We start from the raw sequence: 16,611 nt of genomic DNA, 5'->3' as shown, positions 1-16,611 counted from the left end.
TTTATAATATGGGTTGGATGATTCAGAGCTGTGAGCTTATTCTTACATGGGAAAACCCTCACAAGCATCACTACAACCCAAAATAGAAAATAAATTGGCGTGGAAGATGAATGGCTGCCAAAAGTCTTGACCTAATTTGACAACCTATTTTAATAGAAAAAAAAATGGAGGATGGTTCGACACTCGCACACAACATGATCCTCGGAGCACCGCAACGCTACATCCCTTGCATTCACCAAATTGGAGCTCCCAAGAATCTGCATCGACCAAGCACCACTATGCCTTTCCACTACGCTTCCTCAAGGGCATTTGGGTGATTTTCACCTTTGATACAATTTTACCTCGAATTGGTCTAACTTAGCAAGTTAGCATCATTTTGCTCAACTTCTCCATTCTACCATTTAGACACAAATGTCTATAAATAAGACACTTAACTCATTAAACAAGGAAGCGGTCATGAATTAAGAGAAGAAGGATGACAACTTTAAGGTGTTATCAATATACTTTCACTTGCTAATTCATACTCTCAATATAAGTTCAATTTAGTTTCCAATGCTAGGTTGAATGTTGATTTCTTGGAGTGTTTGTAAAAATTGGTTTGTTAATGTATTCCAAAATTCATATTTGAATTACAGTACAAGTTAAAACTCATTCATTTTTTTTTTCACTACTCACGTTTTCCGATCCTATTATAAAATTCCATTTCAACTTTACAAATTTAATTCGAACGAGCGGGGATTAAAATGTACTGCTTAACTGAGAGAGGAAAGCTCTGGAGCTCTTGCAATTTATACTCCGCGCCACTTTTCCTTCACGCCATCTACTACTCCGGCAGCTGAGAATCGCCGCCGCTTTGCTCCCGTTCACGGCTGTTTCCGCCGTCGTGTTTCCTCTGGACGCGCCGCCGCAGCTTCCCTCCTAGCGGGTTTGCACTGATTTTCTACTCCCTTTTTTGTTACTGGTATTCTCCCAATATCTATCTATGACTTTCTTCTCGCTTACAAAGCAAAAACTTGAATTTATCTAATGAAAAATGGAGTAGTTGTTTGATTTTTCTTTTCTTGAATAACAATATCTGAAAATAATCGAAAAAAAGAGAACTGTCTCAAGAACTGTCTTAATTCCTAGCTTGATTGATTGCCAACAACTTCAACCTGATTTTTGTCATTGGTTTAATTACTTTAATTTTCTAAATTTGTTTGCACTAAAATGATAAACAAACAACAATGAAGTGTATGCATAAAGAACGTATGAAGAAAAATGGAAAACAAAAGTAGAGTGAGAGGCTACCGGGAAAGGAAAATAAAACCCTCAAGAACTCTCCCTCTGCACGTGATTCTGTAATGCTTGTTCGAATCCCTACATTTTTCATGCTGTTGCTCTGTCACTCATTATTTCTAGCTCTACATTCTCATGTCGCTTGCTGTGAGTTAGAGAAGAAATGTTCATAAATAAGATAGAAAGAGAGAGGAAGATCATCCACACAATTAAAAACAAAAACAAAAAATTGTTTTTTTTTTCCTGTGGGGACTTGATCCTCAAACGGGAGTTCCCTGATGATGACTCCCCAAATCAGGGAATGGGTGCGGGGCAGGGGTTAAAAATCCACACGGGGAAGGGGATGGGGAGTGCATCTCCGAACCCACCCTGGACCATTGCCATCCCTAACGAAAAGCCGTCAATTTTCTTTGTGAAATGGACGTATTCATTTCTTCAAATGAGTGTTTGATTAACAATTTGGTCGTTTATTAATTCACAGTTTTTCACTGATGGAAACTGGAGGAGCCGGGAGGAAAACAGTGCTTACGCCTAAGGCTGTTATTCACCAAAAGTTTGGAAGCAAGGCTTGCTATACTATTGAGGAAGTACACGAGCCGCCTCAAAATGGGTGCCCCGGGTTGGCCATTGCTCAGAAGGGAGCTTGTCTTTTTCGATGCAATTTAGAGCTTCCAGATGTTTCTGTTGTGTCAGGGACATTTAAAAGAAAGAGAGATGCTGAACAATCTGCTGCAGAATTAGCCATAGAGAAGGTTTGGTTATTTGCATTTTAACAATTCAGTGTATTTCCCTATTAAAAATGCACTTGCCTTCTATCTTATCCAGAAAAAGATGCACTTGCCTTCTTTTGGTGGATGATGCTACGGATTTGTTTTGCCATTTATTTTTTTATTAATAGAATAGGAAAAAATGGCTCTTTTTGGTATTCAATTTAGGAGACATTAGATGATAAATCTCATGGTCTCTTTGTATTGATGTACATGCATTTTTGTTTTTACTTCCATAGAATTGATGATATATTCCTTGTGAGTCAAGATATCTGTACTCCTATGATTGTTGGTGAGGCGAGCCCAAGTGCTTGGATTTGGTGAGAGGGGAGTCAAGTAAAAGGTCTCAACGTTTATCGATCAATCAGAATTAATAGAATCTTTCATGTTTGATTCAACTTTCCCCGTGTGAGCAATTCATTTCAATAGAAAGAAGGATGAACACATCTTGTTCAGCATGATAAGCCTCGCTGACTCAGGCTTCACACTTTAAATATAAATACTTAGTTTAGTGTACTGGGTTCTACATCGACTTGTGATTAACATTGTGTAAGGCCTCCTATAATACATACATATAAAAGAAGGGGCAGAATGGTAAACATACATGACAGCAAGGATAAAGAAAAAGGAAAGGAATGAACGTGCACTGTGGGGCCCACGGGAGAGAATGTGGAGAGCCTATATATATGATGTATTGGGAATGGGAGAGGTAGGTTAAAATCTGGGTATTATTTGGTAGGGCGGCTGCTGGGCCGTAGGCATACCCTAGCTGTAGGGAGAAAGGGTGGTATGTTTTCTTTTACTTGTTTTGTTTGGGATATTGTTCTTTTTCTTTTTTCTTTCTTGTTAAAGCTGTGGATGTATCTTTTGGCAATATAAATATATAAGATACAGAGTGCTGCCTCTGTTTTGCCATTATAGTTGAATAGGACAGTCCCTACTTGTTAGTATCCTAACAAATTGGTATCAGAGCCCTTAGAAACTGGGGGTGTTCACGCGGCAGATGGCTCAGCGACAGATGGAAGAAAGGGTGGATGGAACGGAGAAGGAGATCATGGGCTTGAAAGAGATGATGCTCGAAATGAAAAAGGCAGTTGAAAGGCTAGCGGATGAGATGAAAGAAAGCCAAAGTTATAAGAAAAAAGAAGAGTCTGGAACCTCCAACGGATCAGTGATGAAAATGAAGGGAAAAATGGAAGAGACCGAGCTGATGACTGAGACAAATGTGACTTCGATAGACAGAAGCAAATACAAGAAACTCAAGATGCCTATGTTTTTGGGAGAAAATCCAGAATCATGGGTGTATAGAGCGGAGCATTTTTTCGAGATCAACAACCTTCCGGAAGCAGAGAAAGTAAAGGTGGCGGTAGTTAGCTTTGGCCAAGATGAAGTCGACTGGTACCGCTGGAGTAACAATAGAAAAAAGGTGGAATCATGGGAAGATCTTAAAGCCAGAATGTTTGATACTTTCGGGACTCAGGACAAAAGAGCTTAGGGGCGAGGTTAATCAGAATCCAGCAAGAAGGGTCTTACAACGACTATGTGAAGAAATTCGTGACATACTCAGCACCTTTACCATACATGGCAGAGAGTGTGCTGGTAGACGCATTTGTGACCGGGTTGGAACCATCATTACAAGCGGAAGTTATTAGCAGGCATCCCCAAACATTAGAGGAATGCATGAGAGAAGCACAACTGATCAATGATAGAAACTTAGCCTTAAAGTTGGCTAGGATGGAACTAGGGGTGGCAGGGGAAGGTTCTTCAACAGGCAGAAAAGTAATAGAAAATGAGAAAGTAGTCCCACGTAAGACGGATTTTCAGATGAAACAAATTACAATACCCATCAAGGGAAATTACACCAAGGCAGGACCGCCTGTTAAGAGGCTGTCGGATGCAGAATTTAGAGCAAGGCTGGACCGATGGCTCTGTTTTCGGTGTAATGACAAGTATTCCCCAAGCCATCGTTGCAAAACCAAGGAAAAAAGAGAATTGATGTTCTTTATTATGAATGAAGAAGAAGAGACTGAGGAAGACAGCAAGGACGAAAAAGGAGAGAGGATTGTGGAGCTAAAAAACTTGGAAATAACAGAAGGCACTAAAATAGAACTGAAAACCATGACAAGTTTGTCTGCAAAAGGAACTATGAAACTCAAAGGCTGGGTGAAAAACAAGGAAATCAGTGTTGATCGATAGTGGGGCGACCCACAACTTCATCCATCAATCTTTAGCAGAGGCATTGAGAATGCGGCTGGAACAAGATACTCCATTTCGGGTTACTATTGGGGACAGGACTCGATGCAAAGGAAAAGGAATCTGCAGAAGGGTAGAAATGAAGCTAAAAGAGATCACAATCATAGCGGATTTTTTGGCAGTTGAGTTAGGTACAGTAGATGCAGTGTTAGGTATGCAATGGCTGGACACTACTGGAACCATGAGAATTCATTGGCCCTCCCTGACGATGACTTTTTGGGATAAAGGAAAGCAAATTGTTCTTAAGGGAGATCCGTCCTTGATTAAGGTTGAGTGTGCGTTGAAAACTATAGAGAAAACGTGGGAAGATGACGACCAGGGGTTTTTGTTGGAATGGACAAATTTTGAAACAACGACAGAGAACAAGGATGGTTATGAAAAAAACCAGCAAGTGAGAGGAGATGAAGCAGATATACCTATGATCAAATTTTTACTACAACAATATGCAGACATCTTTGAAGCACCAAAGACCTTACCACCCAAAAGAGAAATTGATCACCGTATCTTGACAATGCCAGGGCAACGACCAATCAATGTACGACCCTATAAGTATGGTCATGTCCAGAAGGAAGAGATTGAAAAACTGGTGTCAGAAATGCTCCAAACTGGGATCATTCGGCCTAGCCACAGTCCATATTCAAGCCCTGTTTTGTTGGTGAAAAAGAAAGATGGAGGATGGCGATTCTGCGTGGACTACCGAAAGTTGAATCAGGCCACCATCTCCGACAAGTTTCCCATCCCAGTAATTGAAGAACTATTGGATGAACTACATGGAGCTTCCGTGTTCTCCAAATTAGACCTCAAATCGGGCTATCATCAAATCAGAATGAGGGAGGAGGACATCGACAAAACAGCTTTTCGCACACATGAAGGCGTGATGAGTTTCTCGTAATGCCGTTTGGCTTGACCAATGCCCCGGCGACATTCCAATCCTTGATGAACCAGGTTTTTAAACCATTTCTGAGACGTTGTGTATTAGTATTCTTTGATGACATTCTAGTTTACAACAATGATATATGTGAACATGAGAAACACTTAGGAATGGTCTTCGCGGTTCTAAGGGATAACCAACTGTATGCAAATAAGAAGAAATGTGTTTTTGCACACTCTCAAATTCAGTATCTGGGACACCAGATTTCAAAGGAAGGGGTCAAGGCCGATGAAGATAAGATTAGAAGTATGATAAGTTGGCCCCGACCATCAGACGTGTCAGGGTTAAGGGGTTTCTTGGGGTTGACAGGATATTACCACAAATTCGTCCAAGGCTATGGCGAAATTGCTGCGCCCCTTACTAAACTTTTACAGAAGAATGCTTTCAAATGGGATAATGAAGCTGAAATAGCGTTTGAAAATCTGAAGACAACAATGACTACTTTACCTGTGTTAGCTCTACCCGATTGGAATCTGCCTTTCACAATAGAAACGGACGCTTCAGGAAGTGGATTGGGAGCGGTGTTATCCCAAGAGAGACACCCCATAGCTTTCTTCAGCCAGAAGTTATCACAGAGAGCTCAAGGGAAATCTATATGTGAGAGGGAATTGATGGCGGTTGTACTTTCGATCCAGAAATGGCGACATTACTTACTTGGCAGAAAATTCACAATCATCTCAGATCAGAAAGCTCTGAAATTTTTGTTAGAACAAAGGGAGGTACAACCTCAATTCCAGAAATGGCTGACCAAACTTCTCGGGTATGATTTTGAAATCTTATACCAACCAGGGCTGTTAAATAAGGCCGTAGATGTTTTATCACGAGTGGAATTGACAGCCGAGATCAATGCAATCACAACCACGGGTATTGTGGACATAGACACAGTGTGTAAGGAAGTGGAAAAAGATAAAGAACTTCAATAGATTATTGAGAAACTGAAGAAAGAACCGGAGGAAGGAGGGAAGTTCGAGTGGAAGAATGGCAAACTGTTGTACAAAGGAAGATTGGTGTTGCCACGCACTTCGTCTCTCATTCCTCGATTATTACACACCTTCCATGATTCAGTTTTGGGAGGCCACTCAGGGTTTTTATGGACATATAAGAGAATGAGCGGCGAACTACATTGGAAAGGTATGAAAAGTGATGTTAAAAGACACGTAGAACAGTGTGAAATATGTCAGAGAAATAAGTATGAAGCTACTAAACCAGCTGGGGTGCTACAACCTCTGCCCATTTCGGACAAAATACTGGAAGATTGGACAATGGATTTCATCGAAGGGCTTCCTAAAGCAGGGGGTGTTAATGTAATCATGGTGGTAGTTGATCGCTTAACTAAATATGCTTACTTCATCACGCTCAAACATCCTTTCTCCGCAAAGCAAGTAGCAGCAACTTTCATTGATAAGGTGGTCAGAAAGCACGACATTCCTAAGTCTATCATTTCAGATAGGGATAAGATCTTCCTTAGCAACTTTTGGAAGGAATTATTTGCAACCATGGGAACTATATTGAAGAGAAGCACGACATTTCACCCACAAACGGATGGCCAAACCGAAAGAGTCAACCAATGCCTAGAGACTTATTTGAGATGTTTTTGTAATGAACAACCACAGAAGTGGGATCAGTTCATTCCATGGGCAGAATTGTGGTATAACACTACATTTCATGCATCTACTAAAACCACTCCGTTTGAAGCTGTGTTTGGTCGCTCACCGCCCCCTCTATTATCTTATGGCGACCGCAAAACTCTTAACAATGAGGTAGAATCACTGCTGAAGTCACGCGACTTAGCCATTAATGCCTTAAAGGAAAACTTAGATATAGCTCAAAACAGTATGAAGAAAATGACTGACCTCAAAAGAATGGAGCTCAAGTTGAAAGTGGGGGAAGAAGTATACCTCAAATTAAGGCCCTATCGGCAACACTCATTGGCAAGAAAAAGGTCTGAAAAGTTAGCACCAAGGTTCTATGGACCGTACAAGATAATTGAGGAAATAGGGGCAGTAGCCTATAGATTGGAACTTCCACCGGAAGCGGCCATCCACAATGTCTTTCATATATCTCAACTGAAGCCGAAACTAGGTAATCAACAGGTGGTTCAACGCCAACACCCTATGCTAACGGAAGAATTTGAGTTACAGTTGTGGCCGGAGACAGTCCTAGGCATTCGATGGAACAAGAACTTGGGAGCAAATGAATGGCTAATCAAATGGAAGGGACTGCCGGAGAGTGAAGCAACTTGGGAATCAACCTATCAAATGAATCAGCATTTTCCTTCTTTTCACCTTGAGGACAAGGTGAATGTGGAACCGAGGGGTATTGTAAGGCCTCCTATAATACATACATATAAAAGAAGGGGCAGAATGGTAAACATACATGACAGCAAGGATAAAGAAAAAGGAAAGGAATGAACGTGTACTGTGGGGCCCACGGGAGAGAATGTGGAGAGCCTATATATATGATGTATTGGGAATGGGAGAGGTAGGTTAAAATCTGGGTATTATTTGGTAGGGCGGCTGCTGGGCCGTAGGCATACCCTAGCTGTAGGGAGAAAGGGTGGTATGTTTTCTTTTACTTGTTTTGTTTGGGATATTGTTCTTTTTCTTTCTTGTTAAAGCTGTGGAGGTATCTTTTGGCATTATAAATATATAAGATACAGAGTGCTGCCTCTGTTTTGCCATTATAGTTGAATAGGACAGTCCTTACTTGTTAGTATCCTAACACATTGTACTGGTCTATCTATCAACTTCGTAGTTTCCAGGTCTTGGTTAATGTTACATTTAATTATATGGGAAGATTGTATACTTTCGTTCCACTAGACAAGATAATTTGATTTATTGCTTATTCCATTGCTTACAGTTGGGCATACATACAAGAACCAATGATCTAACTTCAGAGGAAGCATGCGATGAATTAGTTGCTCGGATCAACTATTTATTTTCCAATGAGGTTGGTAGTTTGCACAGCTGTATTTAGGTCAGAGAGGCTCTGTATATTTTGCTGTTAGTCAATAAGGCATTTGTTCCAAGATTTTCCCTTTTTCATTCAGCTATTTGAATACATACTTAGTATGGTGGGTGTCAATTTAGTTTTATATTTGTCTGAGTTTCTTAAAACTCCTTTGTGTATTTGTGAATTAAGCACTGAGGTTAGAGTTGATTTTACTATTCTTTTTTTTTTTTTTTTTTTTTCCTGTTGCTTAGTTGGATGCTTCGTTAGTAAATTATATCAAATTTATTCACTATGAATTATTATAAAGATAAGAAAAGTAATGTGTAAGGGTTTAAGTGATTGCCTCCCATGTATTCTAAATTATTCCAACATAAGGAATTTAAATTGGTTAATTAGAACCGAAATGAACAAACTATAGCCTATTATGGTAACTTAATGACTAGTGATTACGGTCTCAAATATAAACATGTTGATCAAATTCTAAATTGCATTCACTCATCCTGACCTTGCTCTTTTACTCTTTAATCTATATCCACTTGCCATTGCTGAAGCTCATATATTCTTAAGTTCTATTCTTTTATGTTTTTCTAGTAATTTGTTGGGATCGACTGAATTTTTCTCAACCCTATCAATTATTTTTATTGGATCACTTAACTTTCCTTCAAGCCCAGTGTATGCATGGTACATTATGACCTTAGTTTGCTTTTTCCCCATCTTTGTTTTTATGTATATGCTATTGCGCTGGTTTCATTTTGGAAAACAAGATGAAGTGATTCCTCATGCTTTCCCTTTAAAATTTTCTTTTGACGATCTTTGTCTCTCTACTCTCTATTTGTTACAGTTTCTTTCAGCCCTTCACCCACTCAGTGGTCACTTTAGAGATGCTATGCAGAGAGAAGGAGATTGTCATTGTTTAGTTCCTATCTCGGTTATTTTTGCTTATGATGCAAGGATTTGTAATTTGTCTAAATGGATCGATCCTCACATGGAGTCAAATCCATACTTGGTTATCCCATGTATCTTGAGGGCAGCTGCAAAATTATCTGAATCCCTTTCTGCTCCTAAAGGACAACTTTCACTTCAAAGGAAAAATCCTTACCCTTCTGAAGTTATAGCATCATCAGTTATTGAGCCCTCTCTTTCTTCTAAAAGATCTTTGATTGAAGTGGTGCATATTCCACATTTTCTTGACAAGCCTGTAGAAAGTATAACCCTCGACCTTTCTCCAACTGGGTATTACCTGGATCTTATTGCCAAGCAACTTGGCTTGTGTGATGCAGCCAAGGTTTTCATCTCAAGGTTGGTGATAGTCATGATATGTCAAGATGCTAGAAGATGGTTCCTTAATATTATTAGATGCTTGGTCCCTTCTTCATATAAATTGTTCCTATGCTAGCTAATTCATCATCTTTCTTTTCTGTAGGCCTGTTGGTAGAGCTTCCTCTGAAACAAGATTGTACTTTGCGGCTTCTGAAACTTTTCTATCGGATCTACCTTCAGATCTTTTAGACTTCAAAGAAGCTCTTCACTTTAGAGAACCATTGAATGCAAGAGCAACTTATTTATGTGGTCAAGATATATATGGAGATGCAATTTTAGCAAACATTGGGTACACGTGGAAGAGTAAAGATCTTTCTTATGAGAACATTGGCTTGCAATCATATTACAGGTCTCTTCTAGTTTCTGTTTTCAATTGAATCATCTAATAAATAAGTTACTTTTTCCTGCTTTTCTCTTGCTTACACATGCCTACACACACATGCTGCATTAATCAACGTAGACACCTCAAACTGTTGATAAATGTAGTTGGTTGACTAGTGACAACTTCACCCTCCATCGTTACTAGATGTATTTTTTACTGATGCTCTGCCTACCATGGGTTTCCATATTGAGTCTGCCTTCAAAAGTCGATCATTGTCACTTATTTTTGCTTGGTGTTTTTTATTACAGTTGAACCTTTATACTTGTGGAATATAACTGCTTTTAACTCAGGGAAGAAAGAAGGAGCCCTTTGAATGAATCAGTTAGTTGCAATTCAAATTACTACAATGGTTATAGGTAGCTCATATATAGGACAGTGTCACATGGACCCAGAATCTCTACTATATGAATTTTGCATATTTGACATTTCTTCACCTTTCTTTGTCAATAAGGATAACATCAACAATTGCCATTGAGGGCTTTTTCAACAGTTGCAAAGTATAAAAGAAAATGCTTGTTGGCACATTGCTACTTTATAGTATAACAAGATATTAATCTACAGGATGCTTATTAATAAGACACCAAGTGGTATTTATAAGTTGTCCAGAGAAGCAATGGTTACAGCACAGTTGCCTTCAATGTTCACCACAAAAGCAAACTGGAGGGGTGCCTTCCCAAGGGATGTCCTTTGTACGTTTTGTCGCCAGCAAAGATTATCTGAACCTATCATCTCTTCCGTAGGTGTTATACCATCATCTTCCAAGTCATCTGATAAACAGAACTTACAGGTAACTGATTCAAAAGCAGTGCAAGAACATGCAAATGGAGGCACAATTGCTGAAAACAACGGACAAGTGGTAGAATCAGAAGATACTTTCAGATGTGAAGTAAGAATTTATTCCAAAAATCAAGAATTGGTTTTGGAATGCTCGCCAAAAGACACCTTCAAGAAGCAGTTTGATTCAATCCAGAATGTTTCTTTAAAAGTTCTTTTGTGGTTGGATATATATTTCAAGGATTTAAACGTGTCTTTGGAGAGATTGACATCTTATGCTGATGCACTTTCCATTCAATTTAATTCCCAAAGGTTCTTTCAAGAATTAGCCTCCTACAGATCTTTTCATTCTGGTTTGAACAGTGAAGTTCAAGAGGAAATATCACATAAATCAAAAGACTTGAAATTTCTGTGTACCTATCTGGGATATGGAGATAGTTCTCTGAACATTCATGGTTCAGATTCTGGTATTAGTCCATCTAATGGATCATTAGTATGCATCAGTTATAATGTATCCCTCAAGGCCGAAGGTGTGGAAGTTAGGGAAACTATTGAAAAGAATGATGATTACGAGTTCGAGATAGGCTCTGGATGTGTTATTCCATGTCTTGAAGCAATTGTACAGCAGATGTCTCTTGGTCAGTCTGCTTATTTTTGTGCAGAATTGGTCCCTAGAGAGTTTATTTTAGCTGCAACTCTCAACTCTGCTAGGATACTCCACTTGTTAGATTCAAGTTAGTTCCCTTCTCCCTCTTTTAAAAGTGATTTCAAATCAGGCACCTGGTGATTACAAATTTACAAGAATAAATACTCTATTCCTGTGCTGAACTTGAAAATTTTGTAATATTTCACTCTCCAAAGTTCTATGAGTAGGGCTATCCTAGTCCGAATTATGAATCATGTAAAAGGAAAGAAAACCATCTAATGTTTTGGTGACTTCAAGACTGTTAGAATTTTTAACACCATAAAAAATTATAATTTCAGGATGAACGTGCTGTTGATAATTCAACAGGCTATTTAGGTTCACTGTCTTGAAGGGCTGAGCTCTTTTGTCTTGCCTTATTACACTGCAAAGCTTATAGGGGCACTGTTCTTTTATACTGCAAGGCTTCTTTAGTTGAAGCATGATAGATATGTTTTGAATCTAATGTTGTATATTAATTGGAAAGATACAACTTAAATTTTTTATTTTATTTTATTATTTCTTGAAACGGTTATCTTGCAGGTGCATGCTGCTTGGAATACTCATGTACTCTCATACGCGTTACGGAACCTCTGGAAGCCAGGATGGAACAGGCTCTTTTCAGTCCCCCACTGTCAAAGCAACGGGTGGAATTTGCTGTGAAATACATAAAAGAATCACATGCTTGTACATTGGTATGTTGAAACTTCTCACATCCTGTTTTAGTTATGGATGAAATTTGTCCTTTTATCTCTTCGGATCTCATCTCAGGTTGACTTTGGATGTGGCTCGGGGAGTCTCTTGGATTCTTTACTAAACTACCAGACATCTTTAGAAAAAATTGTTGGTGTTGATATCTCCCAAAAAAGTCTCAGCCGTGCCGCAAAGGTCTGGATATTTTATGATCACTTTGTTCTTCATTTCTCACTTTCTATTTTAGTTTAAATTGATGTAAATATTTTAGATGAAGGAAATAAATCGTGCCATACAAAAGCACAGGCCAATGAACACAAGGGAGCCATATTAATGAAATTAAAAGGAGCTGCAACTGTTGTGATTCAAGAACTAATGATTATAATAAATAATTTTTTGACCCAATTGCCTGGACGGTGGTGCTAAACTTCGAACGAACTCCTTGTATCTTCCCAATAGCCCTGTGGACCGACCTTTCTATTTTTTCCTAACAAAATTTCCATAAAAATATGTTGAAACGAATTTATGCAACACATAATTATTTCTTCTCTTAGAGGGACTGAATTTGTTTAGAATCTTGTATCATCATTATCATCATGTGTGTGTGTGTATGGGGAGAGGGCATTTAGATGTGCAGGAAAATTTTGCTACGACACCTCCTAACAAGAAAGCTCAAGAACAACAAAAATACAGTAAAAGATAGAAATGTATATTGCAATATCAATATCCGAAGAGGGTTACACCCTCCCAAATTCCCACAATGGAAGTTTGTACCAAAATCTTGACACCTTGCTCCCAACCTACTCCCTGTCGTTTTAGTAAATGTTATTGATTTGCTCTGCAGATACTTCATTCAAAACTGAGTACAGAACCAAATAACCATGTACCTCGAACTCCCATCAAATCTGCAGTTCTTTACGATGGGTCCATCACAGATTTTGATCCACGATTGTGTGAATTTGACATTGCCACTTGCTTAGAGGTACTCTCTAATTATCACTATTTTCATATCTTAAGTTGGCTGCCTGTCCTTAAAACTGAGAAAGGAGAAAATCTTATTTTTAACTTACATCTGTGTATATTCTAAGATGTATTAAATTTTGTGCATAATTTTTATCAATCATCGCTCAAGTGTCAACACAAAAGGTGCAAGTCGGGTTCTGCCTCATCAATGCTAGAATGCTTAATAGTATGTTAAAGAAAAAAAGCTTGGTTGACTCACTCTCTTTATACTCTGGATCTCTATCTCTGAAGATTTTGGCTCTCAATGTTGCTGCTATTGTGAAATATAGAGTAGTAAATGGTAGTTGTTAAAATGAACCAATGTAGTTCTTCGGTCGCTAAAAATATTAGGTAAACCGCAGGTAATTGAGCATATGGAAGAAGATCAAGCGTATCTGTTTGGCAATTTGGTGTTGAGTTCATTCTGCCCCAAACTTCTTGTTGTTTCAACTCCGAACTACGAGTATAATGTGATACTCCAAGGATCAAATCTTTCAAGCCAAGAAGGGGATCCAGATGACAAAACACAGTTACAATCTTGCAAATTTCGCAATCACGATCACAAATTTGAGTGGACTAGGGAACAGTTCAATCATTGGGCAAGGGATTTAGCCACAAGGCACAACTACTCTGTAGAGTTCAGTGGGGTTGGCGGATTGGGTCACATGGAGCCGGGTTATGCTTCCCAAATTGCTATCTTCAGAAGATCCGAAACTCGACGTGTACATCCAATTGGTGATAAAGCAGAATCAGCTTACAGGTACCAAGTTATATGGGAGTGGAATAGCAGGAACAAATGAAGAACTGCAATGAAATTTTGTATAGGTTCCCAAGATTTAATCGCTTGAAGCTTTTTGGATTTGGATCAATTTTGTACATGACGGGTAGTCAGTCAAACACATATACAGATGAACAGGAAAAAGTATTCAACTCCGAAAGATCATTCTAACATCAAGACACCAAATCTCTACTATATATATATATATATATATATCTTTTAGATTTGTATAGCTTTTCTCAAGCCCATTAGATTGAATTTTTCCATCATATATGTTTTTATTTTATTTTTGGTTTATAAGGTAGATGGAAGTTCTTGAGAATGGAAAGATGGGAGCATATGTGAAAAGAAATTCTTCCATTATGATCTTTGGCTCTTCTCCTCGTTAGTCTTTCTTTAGCCAAACCTTCTTCTCACTAAATCGTTGTCTTTATTTTGATCTATTTTGCTATATTTAAAAATAGTCCTAAAGTAATTTTTTTCTTTGCACATAACAAACTTAATGGTAGTTATCAAGAGAGAATTCATTGCAAATAGCAAAATTAATAAAAATGTCTACAAAATATAGTAAAGTTTTAAGTTCTATTAATTATATACACTAATAATAGTTAATTGATAGATTTCTATCAGCTTGATGGACATTAATCTATCAAATTAGTATCTATCGTTGATAAATATGAAATTTTGCTATATTTTGTAATTATTTTTATTAATTTTGTTTTATTTGAAAATGTCCGACATTCTTTATAAATGTTTGGATTATTTAAAAGAAAAGTTGAAATATAACATAAACATTAGGGAAGTTATTTCGAACAGCAAAATTGTTTAAAATATTTATAAATATAGTAAAATTTTAAAACGTATCACTATCTATCATTGATAGGTTCTAAAATTTTCTATAAATTAACATCAAAATAAAAAATATTATTGATGTTATCTAGTTAAAATCAAATATTACAAACATCAGTGATGTTGACTTACGAGGAGAATGACATTTTACTTAATAATCAAAGAAAAAAGGTAAGAAAAATGTATATTGTTGTAAAAGCGAGGGCACAACGAGACTACGAGTATCGAAAAATATAATAGATAAATAAATAAGAAAATAAGAACATACTTTAAGATAATTTACTTTCTCAAAAAATGTATGGAAAATTCACCGGAGTGACATACCAAATACAATGGGCCTCTATTCAAAAGTATTTATAATAGAAATGCTGAACTTATTTTTTTTTCCGATAGGATCGTGAAAAGGATATAACACATTTTTCAATATTCCTTGTATTAAATGATTTGAAAGTAAACTCAACCTTTGATAGATATTAGGAATTTAAAAAATAACATAATTAACTAAAATTGATGTTATCGATATCTATTACTGATAGAATATAAAATTTTGCTATATTTTATAAATATTTTCAACTACTAAACTAATTATAAATATTGATAATTAAATAGTTTTCTTTATATATATTATATAAAAATGATAAAATTGAGGGGGGCTCGACCCCTGGACCTATACTAAATCCATGAGTGATCTATTCTATATGCATTTATATATTGACTTTAAAAATAAACTAGCTGATAGCCTGATAAAAAAGATACAAATTCACATAAAACTATTTTGAAAATACATAAATATTAAATTATAAAACAAATTGGAAAAAAAAGGACATTTTTAAATATAGTAAATAAACTAAAATATTTACCACACATAGCAAAAATTTGGTTTCTATCGGTGTAAACTTCTATTACTATCTCTCAATATAATTTATAGAAGCATATCAGTGTCTATTAATATTTATTATTGATAGAATATGAAATTTTGCTATATTTTGTAAATATTTTATTAAATTTGCCTTTTTTGACCATTCCTCGACAAAAAGGTATAAAACACAAAACTACAAAATGAAAAAGGGATGACAAGAAGAATAACAAAATAGAAAGTTTACTTTCGATAAATGATAAATTTTTATTTAAATCGATAAAATAGCAAAATTGAAAAATATGGATAAAATTTGTTGGAACAATGTCTTAAATGCCCCTACTAAGTGAAAAAATTGAATCATAAATACAATTATTCAAGAAATCACAAATACCCATATAATTAAAATCAAACTCCCAACACACAATTAACACTTTTCACCATCAAAGCTCCACTTAATTTTTGCAACCGGTTCATATCTTCTTCAAATCATGCACATTCATGCATTTAAACATTTAGGCACAAATGATTGAAGCTAGCTTCCAACTTCGTCCCTTCAAACCCTTTAGGATGTGTTTGGGCCTCAGTTTTAGAAGGAAAAAGAAAAAGATTTTGGGCCAAACAAGTTTTGTGTAAAACGGGGATTAGGGTTATCCTGATCCCCATTACCCTATATTTCTCTACCCCTCATTCCGTCGTACACCCCTCGTAACCTTAACGATCTACCAGCTGAAATTCCCATTTTCTTCTCCATTTCCGTTCCTTTTTCTTCCCTTTCCCTCTGATTATCTTCACCTTTTCTGATCTCCTCCTTCCTCTTCAGTCTTAAGCAAAAGGAAACATTTTCCTCCCTTTTTCGAAGCATCGGGTCATGTTGTTCGTCTTCGACTCACGTCCTACTCTATCTGATTCTTTTGTCCATGCCCTTGAATCCCATTTTCATGCCATGGTTGCGTTTCGACGCTACCTCCGAAATAGTTCGATCAATATCCATCTTCTGTTTCGTTGACTGGTTGTGATGCATGTTGTTACCTCTGAAACGTTTCTCATCCTCTCTCCATCCATACGCTTGGTCTTCCGATGAACCCTTGTCG

At 37.2% G+C, this 16,611-nt stretch overlaps 1 protein-coding gene across 2 annotated transcripts; it reads left to right on the top strand.

The window, feature by feature from the left end:
- The first annotated feature begins 690 nt into the window (after positions 1-690).
- Positions 691-14,175, top strand: LOC103488472 (small RNA 2'-O-methyltransferase). 2 transcript variants are annotated; one of them, XM_008447246.3, is made up of 10 exons: positions 691-925; positions 1,760-2,030; positions 8,089-8,178; positions 9,023-9,480; positions 9,605-9,850; positions 10,445-11,391; positions 11,883-12,034; positions 12,111-12,227; positions 12,877-13,014; positions 13,397-14,175. In XM_008447246.3, the coding sequence occupies exons 2-10, from the start codon at positions 1,770-1,772 to the stop codon at positions 13,832-13,834; spliced, it is 2,847 nt and encodes a 948-aa protein (XP_008445468.1). In that variant the 5' UTR covers positions 691-925; positions 1,760-1,769; the 3' UTR covers positions 13,835-14,175. The 2 variants fall into 2 exon arrangements, with proteins under 2 accessions (XP_008445468.1, XP_008445459.1); XM_008447237.3 differs by having other exon boundaries at positions 693-961.
- Positions 14,176-16,611: the final 2,436 nt, after the last annotated feature.

This window comes from Cucumis melo, chromosome 12 (genome assembly GCF_025177605.1).
Source record: "Cucumis melo cultivar AY chromosome 12, USDA_Cmelo_AY_1.0, whole genome shotgun sequence".
Lineage (NCBI taxonomy): Eukaryota > Viridiplantae > Streptophyta > Magnoliopsida > Cucurbitales > Cucurbitaceae > Cucumis > Cucumis melo.
This window is presented reverse-complemented; position numbering and strand designations above follow the sequence as displayed.